At 38.9% G+C, this 20,187-nt stretch overlaps 1 protein-coding gene and 1 long non-coding RNA gene across 2 annotated transcripts in view; one reads left to right on the top strand and one right to left on the bottom strand.

Annotated features, from left to right (window-relative positions):
• Positions 1-11,309, top strand: part of c1ql1l2 (complement component 1, q subcomponent-like 1-like 2) — a 26,671-nt gene extending 15,362 nt beyond the window's left edge. The window contains exon 2 of the mRNA XM_015040855.1: positions 7,799-11,309. Coding sequence (XP_014896341.1) covers positions 7,799-7,978 — 180 coding nt within the window. The 3' untranslated portion in view covers positions 7,979-11,309. The remainder of the gene's footprint in view (positions 1-7,798) is intronic.
• Positions 1-20,187, bottom strand: part of LOC106952630 (uncharacterized) — a 72,266-nt gene that overhangs the window by 24,246 nt on the left and 27,833 nt on the right. The window lies entirely within an intron of this gene.

The following is a 20,187-nucleotide window of genomic DNA, read 5'->3' as shown; positions in this document are numbered from 1 at the left end:
AAAAGGGAGGAGAGAGGGGGGGGGGGGGGGGGGGGGGGGGGGGGGGGGGGGGGGGGGGGGGGGGGGGGGGGGCTGCAGCAGTTAGCCTCCGATGGGCGTGAAAACCATTAGAGCAAAACAACCAAAATAAAAAAAGAAATATTGCCGTGGAAGAGCTTAGATTTTTATGGGATTTCACATTCACTGAGGTTTTACATGTTCTCGCTTGTTCTCAATTGTTCTTTTCCACACACAACAAAAATAAATAACCACCCCCCCCCACACAACAAATGTATTTCTTTAAAACCCCAATGAAGAGAATTTCTCAGATATTTGACACAGCTGCGACATTGCCAGAGGTAGCAGGCTCCTGTGCGCCTACCTGCAAAGCAAATATTTTGAAAAAAATTTCATTAAAAATCCCAGCTGACAAATCCTCCAGAGCCATCATCAGCTGCCTCTCCCACGGCACTAACCCTCTAATAAGATGGTGTTGACTTTGCACGCTCGTGGCATGCCGTATCATATTAATATGCACCGGACGCCTGCGTCTGAGAGTCACAGTGCGAGGCGTTGTTTGCACATCGATATGAACTGTGCTAGATTTAATCATGTGGATAAACAATAAAATAAAATGACTATTTTCTATATGTGACTCCGGCATCTCACAACCTTTTCCAAGACTTGCACAGTTGGGGTTTTTAAAGTGACGCCTCTGCTTCCTGTCCAGAACCCGCTCTGGAGGAGTCTCAGAACCCTGCAGTGTCTCCAACACAGTTTTGTCGCGACTGTTGAGGTTCAATATACAACTAAGCTTGAAGGCTTTCTTGTAAATGTGAACTTCGCAGAGTTTATTAAGAGGAAGGTCAGGAAAAAAAAAAAAAAAAGTCCCTGCAATTACATAACTTGCTCAACAAAGACCCAAAAATGAGCAAATGTCAAACATTCCTTTAAATGTCATTAAATATTTGATTTTAAAAAAGGCAAATGTCCTTTCTCCTTTCAAAGAGTAACAAAAGATCCTTTTTTTAATTTCTCTTTTTATAAAGAGGGCCTAAAATGGCTTATATTCAAAAAGCTGATAAAATCCATTCCCTATCCTAACATTTAGAGAATTTGGCCTGCTCTTATCAAGGTGATACTTGAAGTCCTTCTTTTTCTTTTTACACAGTTAGGAACCTTTATGAGCAAGAAAAAGAAATAAAGAAAAGGAAAGACTATTCAAGCTTGAAAGTGTGTGGGAGGGCACTCTGGATGAGGCCAAGGCTTACCAACTCTAAAGTGATCTCATGGCTTTATGTAGCCCCTGTTCTGTTCGTGTGCGTTTGTCTTCGTTGAGAAACTGTTTAAAATGCAGAAAAGGTGCCAGCCGCGCTCCGCGATGACGCATCTTCAACTCGGTGAGCAGGAAGTAAAGCAAAGACCAGCTGAGACTTTCTGAATCTCACAGAGAAATGAGAGTCAGGTAACTTGCAAGAAGGCTTTTGTCGGAAACCTGAGAGAGGGAATATTATCATGAGCAACTAAGATGATAACACAAGACGCAGAGAGGTGATAAAGCACAGCTGCAAGTGGTGCATTTGAAACTACTGTTATGTTTGAAAATCCTACCTGTAACACCTCGTCTCATGGTGGAGGTAACTCTCCGGCTGCGATCGCAGTGTATTCAATTTAAGTGTTTCATATGATGATGAAGATGAGGTGTTATCAAAACACTTTTGGCTGTGACCTGGTTTGTCCAGGCTAAAAATTCAGAGCTTCATACACATGGTGTCGCTCCGTAAAACTTTTTTTCTTTTAAGTAATGGTTCAAGTACAGTTTGAATTTGTGACCTGCGGCAGCCGCCTGTGTGAGTTTCTCGTTGTGCTCCTTAGGAAAAAAGAGCGTTAGCAGACTCTCTCGTGGTTTTTTCCACTTTAAAGGCAACCGTTTTAATGCTGTTGCCAATTTAAAAGGCAACTAAACAAACCAGTGGCTGCTGAGTTTATGCAAGCAAATCTTTGTCTTTGCTATTTTAATAAGCATTTTTGACACCTCTGCACATCCTCTGCACATATTAATGTTCTAGCTGCAGCTAAAAAAAAAAAATGGAGAAGATTAGCTTAAAGCTCTTCGCATCGACAAAGAAAGGTCAAAAGTGAAATATGTTAGTATCCTATATAAACCTTACTGAAGGGGTATGTACAAAAGCAGACTTGAGCAAAAATAAAATTAAAAAGGGAACTAGATGAGATTGATTTCAGGTTTATTTTCTTACTTTAAGATGAACCTATGCAGATTTACTCATTTAACACAAATCACTTTTATTTGTCAATTTCATGGAGGTCATGGAGTAAGCAGACCAACTCATTATTAGGAATCCTCCATGACCTCAGCTGGTCCAGTTGCTTTCCCCCAAAACCCATTTGAGGAACTTTGCACTCCGACACCAGAATTCCCAATAATGAGCTTAAAAAAAAACAAAAAAACTATTGATCTCAATTTTGCCTTATTGGACAATGTGACTAATAGGCTTGTTTACCCACTGACTACATCGAATGATGCACAATGCTTTACCTTTTTCCCTCTCTGGAGAAAATAATGATCTTTTTATTCAATTCTACTCCATTTAGTAGCAAATGTTGTAGCTCTCTTAGTTAGTAGCTGTATAAAAGCCCTGAGATGTAGATCAGGCAGCAAGTGGAGATTGTGAGAATCAGTGCTGTGCATGAACGGGTTCATGATAAGCCCTTTGGAGAACTTTGATGCAAATTTCTATATGATAATCTTAGACTGGTAACTCTAAACAGAGCTCTATTTGGGATTGAGCTGAGCTTAAAATATTTTTGACAAACATTAACTTTTTATTATTATTATTATTATTATTATTATTATTATTTTTGCAGAAAATAATTTTCTGCAAATTTTCTGCAGAAAATTTTCTGCATTTTTGTCATTACCAGAAATCTTACTAAAGTTGAGAGCTTTGGGTGAACACATTTGTTGGTTTAATGTATGTTTTCCTCAACTTTTAATTTGACTATCGAGTTATTAGATGTGGGCATTCAGCATTAGCTTTAAAAAAAAATAATTTGGAGGAAAAAGTAAAGACACAATGGACATGGCACCCGGTATTTTGCACACGTGGTCAGGGGTCCTGCTGCAAACTGTGGAGCCACAGCCGGCTGGCTTTTAATCTTACAGTGTCTTAGCTTATCAGTCATGTGGTTATTAGAAAGTTTTTTTCAAAGTTACAGAAGTGCAGCAGGGACTTCTGAAATAAAAGAAGTTTCCTCCTGCTCTGATGTAACAGTGGAGCTAAGCCGTTTCCTCCATTGAGGCTTTTATCTTTCATCCTCAACAAAAGGATCTGAAACATTTTCTTTTTTACGGAAACAGGAACAATGTCTTCTGTTAGCGTGTCCGTCCACTTTCTTTACCAGCTTATCCTTACATGGCGTATCTCCAGTGGTCACTGGGAGAGAGAGGAGATGGAGAGGAGATCGCTGGACAAGTTGCCAGTTCATCTCAGGGGAACACAGAAACACACAAGGCAAACAGGCATGCAAACACGCACACACACACATGCACACATATACCTAAGGGAAACTTAAAGTAACCGAACAGATTTAACCAAATAGTTAATTTTGTTTTTCTACATTTTTTGACTGTGAGAGGAGAAATCCCACACATGCCTGGGAGAATGTTATTAAACTTATTGTGAAAAGACCATTGGCTAAGAATTGAACCTAAGACCTTCTTGCTGCAAGGTACACGACCCTGCAGCCCTCTGGTTAACTTTAAAACTTTTAATAATCAAATAAAGAGCAAACAGACGACAAGATAAACTAGCTAAAAAAATCTATCTATCTATCTATCTATCTATCTATCTATCTATCTATCTATCTATCTATCTACCTACCTACCTACCTACCTACCTACCTACCTACTGCGGACTTTAATTCTTTTTTTCCCATCTGTTTAATGTTCGTTGCTCATCCTGTACAGAATTATTTTTATAGTTGTATTACTGAATATGAATTGAGTCTGGCTCTCTTGAAAAGTCCCCTGAGATGGCATGTGTTGTGTTTTGTAATAAACTAACTTGAATTAAATTGAATCAAATGGTGCTTGATCACAAGAGGGAAGAACATAAAAAGAGTGGTTTAACTGAAGCGAGGAAAAAAAAATAAATTGTAGCAGCCTGACAGATACCCATGATCAGCATCACATTTTATTTTATCTTCTACTTTATTTAACTAAAACATGAAAATATATCAAGGAGACCAGCTTTTACGTGAGTTTGGCCTCATTGTTTTATCATTTATGAAAGAAAACCACATAAAATTGAAAGGACGCAAGTTTGCAGACAAGAGCAGCTTGTGAATAGGCAACGGTGTAATCAAAAAGTCATAATTTGAAAATTATTACAGACTTTGAGGAAATTTATAAATGAACAATAACTACTTAACATATAAAAGTTGGAAAGGTTTAGGTGATAATGTATATGAATTCTGCTTTAACTGAATTAATTTGAACTGAACTCAATTAGTTCAATTATCTGAACTGAATTGAACTAGTTCTTGGTAAATGTGATCTTACAAACAAGATAAGATATATTTTATAGTCTAAGGAAAGTTCTTTTGGAGCAAAAGTGCAGTGACCACAGACACAATAAGATAAAGACATAAACATTGGTAATACACAGAATCTGTAGTTCATGTCTGGTTTAAGGGTGGACTCTGCTGTACTGCACAATTAGTGGTCAATTAATATAGAGGAACACAGAAACAAGCAGATGCATCTCTCTCTTAATCTGTCATCAAAAACAGCCAAAGTGACAAAAATCCTTGTGAAATGCAGTTTAATAAAGCTCTAAATGTCTTTATTTTGACAGTTTGTGAAGCACAGGCATCGACTCTCCCAGGTCTGCACTGTAAGCACATCCACATCTCACTTGTTCCAGAAGTTTATTGCCTTCAGTCTGGTTTTCATTATGTATTGATATTAAGCTGGACTGAGATCAAGTGGCACTGTTGCACTGCAGAATGTAATTGATTATCTATATCAGTCCTTTAGCAAACATCTCCATTGTCCAAGAGGAATAAAGTAAAGCACAGTGTGTTTTTCCTCTAATGGGCACAAACAACTACAGAAAATTTGAATTCTGTGACGATCTTTTTGGTTTAAGTTCAACTCAATTTAAAGTTTATTTGCAAGACTACAAAGGCTTTGTTTAAAAGCATTTGCATATGAGCTAAATCCAATTTTAAGTCCTCTAATTTTAAAAAGAAAGCGGTAACAGAACTGTGTTTTCTGTCCCATAGCAGTTATAAGTTAGATAATCATATTGACCTCATGCTGTATACTACCTCTGACCCTCCAGCCTAATATAAAATCCTCATGCAGCATCTGTCATTTCTAAAAGCAGTTTTCATTTGTATCACTTATACACACAAACCACACGCGTGGAAAAATAAGCTGATGTTTTCGAACTTGCGTGGCACCGAAACTTCCTCTCAGGAGAGACACCGAGTGTTTGTAGTGGAGCTCTTAATTACCCAGGACAGGATACTGGGAAGCTGCGGCGAATGCCCTGTAGTCAGACTCACACATTCATTGTCACAGAAATACACTCTGTGAGCAAACACAGATGGAAAAATACTTCTCTTTTACTTATTTATTAGGCAGATCAGTCCCATGGGTCTTGTCAGTTGTTACCAGACACTCCTACTTATCTTGAAAGAGATCTCCTGTTGTTGATAGTTTGCCTCTTTTTTTTTTTTTTTGTACTTTTGAGTGATTTCTATCATAAAATCTTGTGAGTGTGCCTCGCTGTGGAGCTTCTGAGACTTTTTGTTCTATGGACCTTTTGTTCCAAGGTGAAACCTTAGTATTTTTTCTCTCCTTGTTTTTTTTTTTTTTTTTTCTTTATGAAAGACCACTGGCTCAATTGAAACCATAAATCTGCTTGACAGAAAGGCCCGAGGTTTGACTGTCCCTCTTGTAGGTCCTGTGGGTTAAATGTCAGCTCTGTCCAGTAATTCTTTTAACTTCACACTTTAAAACTTTTCAAGAAGCAACCAAATATAGAACTTTACTTATTTTTGCCACACTTTTAGGCACAGCTATTTGATTATTTTTGTAATTAGGTGAAAGAATAATACATTTATTTTTGCACCATAATAGACTGAATATTCACAATCTTCTAGGTTTATTTAAGCACTAAAATAGTGTATGTAATATCTGCCTGTCATAAACTGGTTTCTTTAATTTGTAAATGATCATGCATAAAACTTGTTTAAACATTGTTTGTTTCGGAAATTACATTCATGCACAACAAATGAGAAAACTTTAAAGCTATTATTAATGGATTTATTTTTCTAAGCTTCTAATTCAAATTACACTTTATTTTATTGAAAAACTGCAAATCCACAACAAATATCCAAATAAAGCACCAACAGGAAAATCATTTTATTTTTCTTGTCAAATATGAATTTAAATGTTCAAAATGTTATTTATGTTTACCCACGTGGTGCAAGTTAAAATTTGTGGCTAATATTGGATGTTTTTAAAGGTGGAATGAAGAGATCATTTTTGCAACAGGTATCTAAACGTATCAGCAAAACTTGTGATTTAAATTTTAGAAAGTATGTACGAAAAATATACATATATTCATTATTCAAGACATTATTTATCGCGTTTAAAGAGTTCCTCCTTGTATGTGCTTTGCAAAATTATTCACACCAATGGAACTTTTTCACATTTTATCAATGACAAAAAAAAAAAAGCTGGTATTTTATCGATGCTTCATGTCATAGCATTAACAGGTACATATCTGAAAAATATGGTGTGCATTTTTATTTACACACACCCCGTCCTAAATGAAATCAGTCAATACAACAAAAGATTTGGAGCTGCAATTACAAATAAAAAGGTTGTTTTACAACATGTTTTTTTTATATTTTCAGAATATAATATTTTTAAAAATATGCATCCTTCATCCAGTTCACAGTCTTCTTTGCCTCAGCTTATTACATAAAATCCTGATAAAATACACTGAAGTTTGTGGGTGTAATGTGATAAAATAATAAGGGGTGAGTATTTATGCAAAGTATTTTGCAAGATAACTTAGCTTCAGTAAACAGATTTTAAATAAGATATGACAATATTTGTATAAAACCAATGCTCGTTTTGCTGAGTGTAGTACTTTTAATTTATTTTAGGGAAGCGTGTAAACTTTGATATTTCCCTGAAGCCTCTTCTGTTTTTATTATATCAAACTCAGGGTAATGAAACTGCAGCTAACAGGCTTTTGTTGTAAAATATTATTTGGTCATCTTTTTTCATTCAAACTGCAGAATGTTGTTACACATTTATGTCATTCTGGCAACATAACAATTATATACGATCCTCCAATCCTCCATGTCCACTTCCTTTAACTGTGTGTGTGTTTGCAATAGCCTCTAATTTGGATGTATCACTGTGGCTCTACTCTAATTACATATTTTCGCTTTTTTCAATAAACAAGAGGGCACAAATTATATGGATATAAAAGTTTAAATCTCTCCATCCATCTCTATCTCCCTGTATCTTTCTATAAATGGTATCTTAACTATCTTTCACAAGAATGACCTGTCTAAGCCAGGTGTTGTGGTTCAGTTTTAAAATTGAGATTAACTCCAAATTTAGTATCTAGCTGTCTGAAAAGGAAGATAGACTGACAACTGATTCCGAACATATGCTGGGTGAAATGAGCTATATATGTACATATGGCGTAACTAACAAGACTATCCATTTCTCTTCATATTCCCCCCGTCCCCACCCCCATTCCTGCAGGTTCGTGCCAGCGCCATTGCCCAAGACGCTGACCAGAACTATGACTACGCCTCAAACAGCGTCATCCTCCATCTGGACGCAGGCGATGAGGTGTACATCAAACTAGACGGAGGCAAAGCCCACGGCGGCAACAACAATAAGTACAGCACCTTCTCTGGCTTCATCCTCTACGCAGACTGAGAACAAACAGACACAGAGACTGTCAAAACGGAAGATACTCAGAGAGAGTTTCATGACAAAAGAGGGGTAAAAAAAAAGGGGGGGGGAGGCTTTGTGTGTGTTAAAAAAAGCCAGAATGCTTCCTAGTTTTCCTAATTCTCTCCATCATCGCAGTCACCTCTGCTTCATATCCATCAGCCAAGACATCCAGGCTCCGGCGGCCAAGCCGGGATGGAGAGCTCCCTGAGGACACACCGAGACCAGCTAGCAGGTGGCGTGGGAGGAGTGGGATGTTAGATGGGCTGGTTTTCCGCACCCCTTGCCACATTACCGATGTGTCAGAAGCTCCTCACTTACAGTGTCTCTCCTCTTTAGCCCTGCTCCATTGCACAGAAATATCAACAGAAACGACAACCCTGCAAAAGTGGATGATTTTCACCTCTTTACTCCACAGCGGCGGCAGTCAGCTGTCCCTTCAGAGGACTGGACTGGCTGGAACTTGTAGTGTTGTTCCGTGCAAATTAACCTAGATTGTGTTTTTATTTTTGTTGATATGCATACTATTCTGCACAAAAGAGATTTAGAAAACAAACAAACAAAAAAAAAGAATATATTTGTCCCTTGTGAAGATATCCTGTTTGAATGAGAGATGTTCTTTGTGATGCATATAAGAGATCTAACAGCTGGAAAAAGAAATATTTAATGAAGACTTTAAGTATTTTATTGCAGTGGGTGTTTTTCCTTCATCATTGGGTATTACAAGGTATCTACTGTATGTTTTATTCATGTGGAGAATAATTATACATTCTGCACTTCCAATATATATGGAAAAGGTAACATCTCGTATAGATAATGCCCCCTCACACTGTTTCTTGCACTGTCACACAATGTCCTGCTTCTCTTTGGATTAAAGCAGACTTTAAATAATCCTTTCATTGTTCTGGCTTCGTGTTGATGCTCCAATTGGCACAACAAGCCATGTGAAGAAGTTAAATCTTAAGATTCAGGGGTCGCATAGCACTGATCCCTTCCTCTTCTGTGCCGTGCTGCTCTCTGAGCTTTCTTAGGCAGCAAAAAAAAAAAAAAAAAAAGAAAGAAAAGAAAAGGAAGAAGAAAAAAAAAATCTGGCTTTTGATGCAGAGGGCAGAAGGGAGAGTCCACCAGATGGGGTGGTAAAGAAGGCGCTGGAGCAGTGTAACAGTGAGTGCGTAATTTTTCTGTTTCAGTGTTTTTCGCTGGATGTCATCCATTCATTTGCAGCATATACACTGACATAAAGGCATTATGGTAAGATCTGTTCAACATAGTGGCCGGACAGCTTGCGTGAGAATGAAACTGATTGGATGGGTGAATTTGCCTCTCATGACTGCACGCCTGAGTGCGTGTTCAACGTGTGTGTGTGTGTGTGTGTGTGTGGGTGTGCGTGTGTGTGTGTGTGTATGAAAGGAGTACATGTGCATATCAGTGTGTTTGCCTTTTAGCATGTGCCGCGCCACAACTACTTCATTTTTATTTATTTTTTTCCCCATAGTTGCAGTATTCTGTGCAACAACCAATGACAGATATTTAACTCGGCAGCCAATGAGATTGTGCTCTGTAGGGTGGAGCCTCTATAGATGCGGAGACAAGAACAAACAGCTTGTAATTGAAATCTATGACTTGTTTATCTTATCTTTTGGAACTGTTGAATACATTTAAATAATAAATGGGTTTTTTTTTTGAGTGACTCGTCTTAAGAGAGTTCTTGAATCCCAAATACACTAATTAGGGAAAATGATTTTCAAAGGATCTCATTCACTCTGCGAGACTAACTAGCTAAAGCAAACATTATGACTGGAAAATTGTGTTTTCTTGTTCTGTGTAAGCACCGCATCTTAATAATGGACGCACAGAGCAAACAATAATAATAAAAAAAGATCCTATCTCCAGATCCCTCGTCTATCTCTTGCCTCAAAGGAGGGAAGTATATTTAGGGTGAGGGGCATCAGGGGAGAGATGTTTCTGTTTATCCAACCCAAAATTATTCCTGGAGCTTTCCTACTTGTGGAAATAAAGGTGCACTTGGAGATAATGACCTTCCAACTATAGCAACAGCAAGTGGTGGAGTTTAAAAAAAAAAAAAAAAAACAACCAAAAAAACTCGCCTTTGAATGGAAATGAGTCCCTAAGTGAAAGCAGGCTATTCCTCAGTTGGCAATCACAGTGTCTTTTAACAGATTCCCACCGACAGAGGCAAGATATACCCAGTGAGAAAGTGAGGACGGAGGAGAATATACGGAGGGAGGAAAGATAGGCGAGGAGCAGAATATAGTTTGACAAAGACAGATGGAAATGTGAGAGAAAGAGTGGGCTATAGAGGGAAGTAATGGGGAGGGAATGGATGGTGGAGGAGGAGGGCAAAGTGAAATCTAAGGAAGACAGACAGACAGCGAGGCATGCTGGTGCCGATTTGAGGTGACGAGGGAGGAGTGCCGGATTGTTTTCAGGGTAGACTGATTCCCTATCGGGACTTTGTAAGGTGTCAGGAGAGATTAGTGAGCGTGAAGCTGGAGGGGAGAGGTTGTGATAGCTTTAGATTGGACAAGTGTCAAGGACTGGACATTCCTCAGACCTGCCAGGAATGGGATGTGACACTGCTTGCTCTACCTGGATCCTTAGAGAATCATTCAACAAGTTCATCACTTAAACAGCAGTGAGAATTAACTGTATGCACTTTCACAGTGTAATTTGTGAAAAATCTGACTATTTTCTGTAGCTTTCCACTTATTCATTCATCTATTGATTCATTTTTGAGGCTTTTTGCTGAACTAATATCACTCAGAAGGAAGCATGTTAACATGTCTGAAAAGTTCAATGCACCATTTTACTCCTTCTCAGATAATGCATTATTGTCCTGAAACAGTATGTTTGACGAGAATCTAAGACAATTTGTTGTACACTTTCACAACACTTTACTTCTTGCACATACTTAATTTTATTTTTTCTTAGGCAATACATTTGTATTGTATTAAAAATACACAAGTACTTATAGTTTTTGCTCCGTTTCTCAACTTAATTTGTATTTTAAAACAACATTTTACATTTTCTTCACTTTGCCTTTTAGTGAGAGTGAGTGTTGATTTATTAGGGAAGTGAAGAGTTGTGGATACCTTACAGATACGCTGTACATTTGTATCTGTGCGTCAAAGTAACTCTTTTGTCCACTCAGCTAAATCAGCAAAGAATGCCTTCAGTTCTAACCAAACACCAATCACAGAGTCTTTATTATTTCTGGGTGGAAAATTAATATTTTTTGTCATTGCTATTATAGAATACAAACAGAATTCATAATGGAATAAAATCAGCTTAAATTTAGTGATCATGAGTTGTGTATTTATCAGTAATTTTGGTTTATGGAGAGCAATTAGATCACCAGAAATGTGATGCATCTTTCTTTGGTTTTCTTGTTTTTTTGTAGTTAATCATGTCCAGGTAGTGTACTAAATGAAAACTGCATGCTCTGAAATTGCATGTTCGGCACTGGAAATCAGATTTGCACAGTTTAAATAAAGGAATTTGGGACTTGCAACAGTCTTAAAACATAATTTGTTAAAACAAAGTTCCAGGCACATAATCAGGCAGACAATTACCTCACAGATGATTCACTTGTGTCTCTTTTCTCCTGTTTCTAAATCAGTCCTCGATTTATTTGCAGAAGATAACACCACAGCCTCTGAACCATCTTAGAAATGTTTTCACAGCTTTATTCAGCCCTTTGAGAATACACCCGACCAGATGCTAATTGTTTGCCAGTTATGAAGAGCTAACTTATTCTCTGAAGTTTTCAATGTCAGCACATCAGCATGAAAGAAAAATGCATGCAGGTGCGATGAATGTTGCTAACCTTACCCTTTTAGATTAAGCGCTATTGAGGAGACCAGTTTAACAGCTGAAGACGAGCATTCTGATTGGCTAAGCTCATGTGATGCGTTACTTTCACAACAGCGTAAATCACAGTTCTAAATGTACTCTGATGGATACCTTTCACTGTGTTTTTACAACAATAGGAGATGTGATTTTAAATGTTTACCATGTGAAATACTTTCAGCTTGTCCTTTTGGTAGTTTTTGTAAAGTATTCAAACATAAAACTATATTTTGATATTTTAATATGAGGTACGCAGTGCAAAGAATGCTGATGTGGGTCTAACACTGATTATGCATTTTTTATATCTGCTTTGTTCTTTGTCTTTGCAGTTTTCTTTTGCTCCTTGTGTAAACATCCAAGCATTGTGATGTCTGTGCACATTTACCTCTATTTTTTCATAAGTTGACCTTTTAAAAATATATTTCTCTTATTGTGCACTACCTTTAACTTTGTATGACAAATATAAAGGTTAGGATTGTGAGCAACTTTTAGTAGACTAGACTCCTCTGGATCTAGAGCCCCTAACACATGCACAAGCGTACTTACATAACTGCACACACACAAGCCTCTGTATAATATAGTCGCACATTAAACGCTGCCACTCTTGCTCTGTTTGCTCCTACCACGGCACATGATTCTCTTTGTCAGTTTGGGCTGCAGCTGAGGAAGAAGCCTTTACCAGTTGTCCCTGGATGGTCGGAAGCTGCCAGCCCAGGTGTACTCTGCAGTCACTCGCTGAGCTGGGGATGCTGGCTGAGCTGAGCTGGCCAAACTCTTATCTGCAGGCCCACACCGAGTCAGTGTTACAGAGTGACCACAACTCCCTGCTTCACTGGCCCACCGCTTGTGTGAAACTGCAGCAAAGTAAACCGCCTGGAACTTCGGACTGTTCTTTTGCCGGTTTGGAAGGACGGCATCTGCTAGCGTGTCATACACATGTTCATAGACTCCTGGTCAGAGCACGATTATTCTGTATGTAGACAGAGACAGGATGCAGGTGCTGTTAATGTTTCACACTTTCTCCATTTCCTCTTTCCTAATAGTCAAAGTACTAAGCTATCTTCAAATGTTATGGTCTGAATCTCCAGGTAACTGGCTGTAAAGACAGATATATAAAAAAAAGCAAAAACAAACATCCAGCATTCCTTTTTTTCCCCTTCAGCAAGCTGAGTGCATTAGTGACCTTTTAAAGTGCAGCCTCCCTAGTGCTTCACACACATCCCAAAGAGAAATCAACTACTAATAGGGCTAAAAAGCTGACACACTTTAAACAAAGATCAAACCATTTTTTTTTTTTTTTTGCTATGAGGCAGCACTTGGTACATTAACGGTATTCAGTTATACAGACAAGACTAACAGACATATTAGCAGGCAAACAGAGGCCAATTGTGTGAAAGAATAATGGTGTTCTTTAACACGCATCTCAGAGTGCCACATTCATTTCTGTTTGGCAATTTTCACAATGCCATTGTCCCATTTCATCATCCGCAGCTGTTTGCATTAATGCCCTTCATATTTTATTTGTTGTACATTTGGGAAATAAAACGCAGACGGTGAAAAATAACAGTTTCACAGACGGAAAAAGAAGAGATGCTGCGAATGCGGTAATATGAAACAGACTAAATTCGCAGCTTGGTGAGAGGAAGTGCCTGCGAAATAAATTCATAATATCTAACTCACAGTATTGGATGTATTTACCGTCTTCATCTAACAAAATGACCTTATCGGGTGAAGCCGTGGGAAGCAGTAAGCTCACACCATATGACTCTAATTGCAGTAAGTCTATGTGTGCATACATGTGTGCAAGTGAGCTCTCTTGTGTGCATGGAGAGTCGTCGTGTTTGCGTGAGCGGATATCAGACAGAGCTACAGGGCTTGCAGCAGGGAAAAGATGAGCACAGAAATACAGAGGGCATAAGTCAAAAAGAAGATATTACCCTCCACATTACTCCCACTTGAACACGATAGGCCATTACATTTCTTGGTATCCGGTATCGACATACAGACAAAATGAAAACGGACAAATCAGAACCAGACATTTTAACTCTTCTAATAACGGCAACGTGGATGACACGTGAAACTTACGCGAGGCATCTCATAAAGATGAGCATAAAGAAAATAACCAACTAATTTCTAGGAAATATATAAGAAACTCTTGCATAACTTGTGGCAGTCTGCTTCTACGGAATAATAACCCCCCAAATTTAGCTCAGTTTGCTCTCTCCTGCTGCTTTTTGCCGTCTGATGGATGTGCGGTGCACCACTCATGCCGCCTCGTGTCACCTGTGCTGCAGTTGCTCGGGGCAGGAAGACAGGGGGGGAGAGCCATAGGAGGTCTGGAGGAGGCCAGAGTGGGGTAGAAATAGACATCTGTGATTAACACGTACAGACACGTGTCAGCATGAAGCATTTGCTGGGAGGTGCACTGGGAAGCGCTCACACACAACCTGCTGCTGATGGCGCAACTTCGTCTCAGTAAAGACAGATGAAATGGCCAGAAAAATAACAAATGAATCTCAGTTTGATTTTCCTACATATAGATGTACAATTTAATTGCTGGATTCAGGGGGAAAACAAACAAACAAACAAACAAACAAACAAACAAACAAAAAAAAACATTTGATTTGATAATCATTTTGCTGTTACCGTAATTTAAGTACCTGAGCACATACATTTGTCCACCACCCATTTCTGGTTGTGGATTATGTTTTGGTGATTCCTTTTTTTCATCAGCATCAGTTTGAGCAGGAAAAGATGTGTTTTGTGAATCCTAGAGCCCTGAGCTGAATTTAAGCCATCATTGCCTTTGACAAAACTGAACATTTTGGATGTTTCAGGGCTATTTAATGAAACTGGCAAGGGTTAGCTTGTAAGATGGTGCATCTTTTTAGCTCTCATTTGCACAACATCAACAGTTTTTGGCTAGTGGGTCACCAGTCTCTGTAAAACTGCATTTCACATCTATTTGATGATCATCTAGCTGCTTTCTCTTCTCGCATATGGGGGGGACTAGAAGCCAGTTTCGGGTGGTCAGTAGCAATCTTGGGGAACCTGCAATTCCACGGCTCCTTCTGCAGAATTCCGAATAAAACCAGGGTCAAGGTTTTCTTTTGGCTGGGAAGTATTCGATGCACAAAACTGTAACCTGTATATTTTTGGATCCAGAGCTCCTGGACGACAAAGTGGGCTTTGTCTGTACCAGCGAGAGAAAAGGGGTTTAAGGTAGAAAATATTCCTCCCTGATGTCGCCGCCACAAATGACGGATGAAAAGAGAGGCAACGTTTGTTTAGTGTTTCCTGTTTGTTACATGTCATCATATTTCACACAGTGAAACTTCCTCCTCTCGAAACTGAAAGTAATTTAATACAATGCATTCTGGGATTAATAGTCCTTACACCAGCCTCCAGTAGCCAGTCCTTCATGACTGGAGGCACAACAATGTCATCGTCTATCTGTTTAAGCCAGAACGCAAAACTTTGATTCTCTCATTCTCCTTCACAAAGACTTTGCAGCTTGTTCAAGAGTCCACTCCTCTGGTTAGGAGATGATCATGCAGGTTTTATTTGAGGAAATAACGAAGCTCCTCTGTGTTACAACACCTCCAGGTGTCTGTATTGGCAGTTTACAAGATGCCTCTGTGGTTATATTAAAGCGCATAATCACATTAAAGTTAAATTACCTCCAAAGTGGGGATAAAGTAATCCCTGGTTCTCCACTGGGGGGACTCACTAATATAAAATAAATGTATGGCGTCGAATGTTCAGGGAATAGCCTTGTTAACTGACTACATTAACCTGGTGACTGGCTGGAGGAAGCAATGAGCCCTCGCAAGGTGAAGGAGACCCCAAGGGGGGGGCAGAGGGCAAACAGCGAGGACGAAAACTAAACCAACACCAAGATCTGCAATCATTTTCTGGCTTCAAACTTCTTGTGCTGATCTTGATGTAAACTTGAATCATTAAGAGGACGCTTTGTCTCCGAGGAGTTACACAAGCAGAAATACATGTACCATGCACACACAAACTTTAGGGAATGGCTCCACAGAGAGATTCACTGAGCCATCTGCCAAATTAGGCCATGAGCCATGAGCCCACAACTTTACTGTTCTGCTCAATTTTCAATTACTTGAGACTTAAGCACAAGGACTTCACACCCACATCTAAACACGCGAACAGGCATTAATAGAACAGTTATGTCTTTCACACATGCATAAAAATGAGCTAAAATGAATCACGCAAACAAGGCAGTTATTCAGAATGTTCCCATAAAAGATCATTTACGTGGAACCACCAATTGTTCGACTTTTAATTTCGCTGTTGGCATCAAATGAGGTTTAAGCAGCTCGATTGAAATATCTGCTCTTGACTGAATGAAAAAAAACACGTACACATGAGCATCCAAACGTATAGTAGATTCAGTTTGTTACCCAACACAAACCGAGGTTCCTGAGCCCGAAGCGGAGCTGCTTCTGCACCGAGTGCCAGATTCACCCCCTCCAAAATGTCAGAGGCATACATCGGGAGAGAGTGAGGTGATAAACACACCCAACTGAAAATGTCAGAGTGTCACTTGTTGCCATGACAGCAGGCAAAGTTTGCCAAGAACTAGACTGTTCCAGCCAAAGGCCAGATTATTTGCTACAGCTAATTGAGCGTGTGTTTCTGGCGTGACCGCACACAGGAGTGTGGCAAATAAAGAGGCTGAAAAATTCAGCATCACTCGGTATTAATCTAAAAAACACTCCTACACGTCTTAATTAGATCCTGCCAGTGACCGTAATCATTACGAAACAATTAGTCAGACATCAAAGTAGGTTGTTGCAGAACATATTTTCACAGCCCGAGTGTTGCTGAGAATCAGCTGGGAGTTTGCAGACGGAGGCTGGAGAAAGCGAGTGTAGCAAACACTGAGTGTCCGTCTTGATAAGTAAGCCCGTCATCTGGTGTCAACAGAAACATGAGCTGTACAATCCGGCACTAGTGGTTCATGTTTGAAGCTGATTTGCGTCTTCTTTAGTTTTATGTGTTTAATACGTTGTTTGGAAAGGAAGGTTTCATACCTCAAAAATGTGACACCATACAACAGTCATATTCAATGAACTAGACGATGCGTTCAGAACAGCCTCGTTTGTCAAACTACTGTTTGGAAAGAGATTTTAAAAGGTTGTTAAAAATATTTTTTCATAAAGTTTGCATTTGTTTTGAAACTGATTTTGAATTGGTCTAATATAATATTCTAATCTTAATGTTATGTTTTCATTGGCTGCCAGTTGAAATTCACCATAATGAACAAAAATAAAGGCTTGAAAACATCAATCTGTGTGTAATTTATCTATTTAGTACGTATTCAATAAGCACAGAGTAACTTATTGAATACTCCGTTTTGACCTTCAACAAGTTAAAAATAGCACAAAACAATTGCATTCATTTTTTTCTCACAATTAAAAGCTTTATACATTTTTTTTTAGTCTGAAGATCAAATCATGGCTCATTGTGAAAAATAAAAACTATAAACAGCAAAGTAATATTTAAAAAGTGTGCCTTTTTAAATGATCTAACATGAGACATATAAGCAGATGGAGAAAGTAATAACACAAAAACTATTAATTATAAACAACAGGTACTTTTGACTCACAGTCTCAAGATGAAACTAAATGAAAATATAAACAAAGGTAGATACAGGAAAAGCAATAACATGCTTTATGCTAATCTTCTGCCTTACAAGGATTACAGATGTCATTGCAATTTTAACTATTTCTCTTTTCATGGAAATAATGGTTCTGCAGTGAAAATTGGTCTGAACAATTTCTTGTACGGGGCTGCCTGACCACCTCGTTCATTTCAGAGAGCAAACCACGTTAGAACAGCAGAGTGGATGCATTGACCCAGAGCAGAGTAGTCTATCTGAAGCATAACCTGTCGTATCATATTTCAGCCTTCAGTGTTGAGCATTTTAGAGTTTCTTATTTTCCACATAAAGCCTGAAAATGTAACAAGAGTAAGTCTGTATTAAAGTCCAAGTTTAGTAACACTGGATCATGTAGCTTCATAACCAAAAAGAGATGACTGTTCGTTGTTTAATCTCTATCTTGACTGCTTTGATATTGAAAGTTCTTATGATATTTTAGTGACTAATGTTTCTTTCACATTCTGTCGGTGCATGATATTCACCTAAACCTTGGTTTATAGCATTTCATTGAACACATACGTTCTTCTTGAAACTGTATTTTGTCAGCAATGAATTTGTTTTTTTTATGTAGAAATTAAACCCCCTTGGTTTATCACTATTTTCTTGGCTTGTTGGCAATTCAAGGAAAAATGTTCAGACACTGGCATCAGACCAACACTTTGGCCACCTTCTGTTCCAACCTATAGTAATTTAAACTTTCCCCTGATGGGGAATTATAGTGTTTACTGTGAACCTTTCACTGCATAAAAACATAGTTGTCTTCCATTGTGGACTAAGTCTGGATTAGCAGATCAAAACAAAATAGTTAAAGAGCAGCATAAAACAAGCAAACGTTCAATAAATAAACTTAATTTGAGCAATTTAAACGAGATATACTGAACAAGCATGACTTCGTTTTCACCTCTCCATTAGAAAATAGGAATCAGTTTGCAAATTTTCACAAAAGGCACATTTTTAATTTCTCTCAATGAGCTGTGTCCACCCAAACGGAATCAATTATGGCGGCTTGCTCCGTTTGTTTGTTCTTGGAAAACAGACACGTTTGAAGCTCAGCTGCTAACCTGGCTAATACAGGTTTGTGTAAAGACGAATGCCTTTTGAAATCCCCGGAGTGCGAAACCCCTCACACAGAGAAACAAGCAAACAGACCACTGAATGTCTGACATCTTGCACCACCAACACATGGTGCATCTCACATTCTTCTCCATCTTGTACAACACTGTCAACACAATCACCATCTGATCAGCGAAAGGCCAAGTGTCGAATTTGACAAAGGGCAAATTGCTTTTCACTTTCTCTCAACCCTCCATCATTTCTGTCTTTGTCTTGTCGTCCTCAGCTGTCTGTCTTTCAGGCTATCGTCTGCATCCATGGAGATTTCCTCCTCAATTAAAAAAACTTAAATATATATATATATATATGTCACCTGCAGCTCACATATTTATTCCAGGTAGTTATTCAAAGTATTAAATCTGTTGTACTAAATAAGTTTAATGCAGGTTTGGGAATTTATCTGTAAAAAAAAAAATGGTTACAACTGTGTCTGGTTTGTACTGATCTCATTAAGGGTAAAGACGTTCAGTTTTGTGCATCAGAAAAAAACTCCTTCATGATTTTTAAAGCTTTCTATTTTTCATTTTTAGGTAACCTGCTCCATTGGTTCATGTAGACATTTAACACTGTCAAAATGTATGTACTTTTTTCACTTTGCAACATTGTGTCTTTGGTCGTGTTTTTCCAGCAAAAGAATCTGGTGGCGGGAGCAGATAAAAACACGTGTTGGCATTAAAGTCTCAAGGGAATAAATGTCCAGTGTACCTAGATTTCTCACTCTGCTTGGCTTTTTCCCCCTCTGTTCTTCTGCACAGGCCACTGGATTCTTCCCAGATAAAACCTCTTCTCCATGTCTGTCTCTTGCAGGCTGTTTCTTTGCAGCGCCACAGGGGAGCTGTGAGACCAAGAGTGAGCCTCCGAGAGCAAATTATGTACATTTAAATGAACCGATTCCTTGAGTCTGCTCAGCTCAGCGCTAAAAAAAGAGTTCAGATGGAACAGAGCTGGAACAGGAAGCTGACAGTGTGTGTGTCTGCGTGTGCGTGCGCGCACACGTGTGTTGCATGGCAGGAAATGTACCGGGGATCCACACGGTGAAGCTTGGAGTAGGAGTGTAAAAACTTGAGTGGACCCCAGGCCCTCGCTTAGCCTTAATAGCCTTCCCATCCGCCTTCTCCTGCTGCATTAGAGTTACATTTCCACTCTGGGGGGGATGGATTCCCTTTTATATATTTATTTATTCTATTTTTTTTTTTTTTTTTTTTCCCTGCTCAAATGCACTGTCTTCATTGAGGCAGTCACTTCACAGAGGTGGTGCTTCAAAACAGCCAAAAGACTCCTGCAGGGGTCTGGGAGCCACAGAGAGACAGGGAAACTTTCTCCAACCATCAGTTCTCCTCGCAGACACATTCCCGCAAACACACACAAGCACCTGTGGCTTTGTTTTCCGTTCAGACGATGCATCACAAAGAATCTTTTGTTTGTCAGGTTGTTCCATTATTTACCTCCTCCCTTTCTCCATCCAGTGGCTGGTTTGAATGCCATTTATCATCTCAGAGAAACCTTGTGTCTGATAGAACTT

Source organism: Poecilia latipinna, unplaced genomic scaffold (genome assembly GCF_001443285.1).
Source record: "Poecilia latipinna isolate Pla-1442-1.1 unplaced genomic scaffold, P_latipinna-1.0 Scaffold531, whole genome shotgun sequence".
Classification (NCBI taxonomy): Eukaryota; Metazoa; Chordata; class Actinopteri; order Cyprinodontiformes; family Poeciliidae; genus Poecilia; species Poecilia latipinna.
Note: the sequence above shows the minus strand (reverse complement) of the source record. Positions and strands in the feature narration are given on the sequence as shown.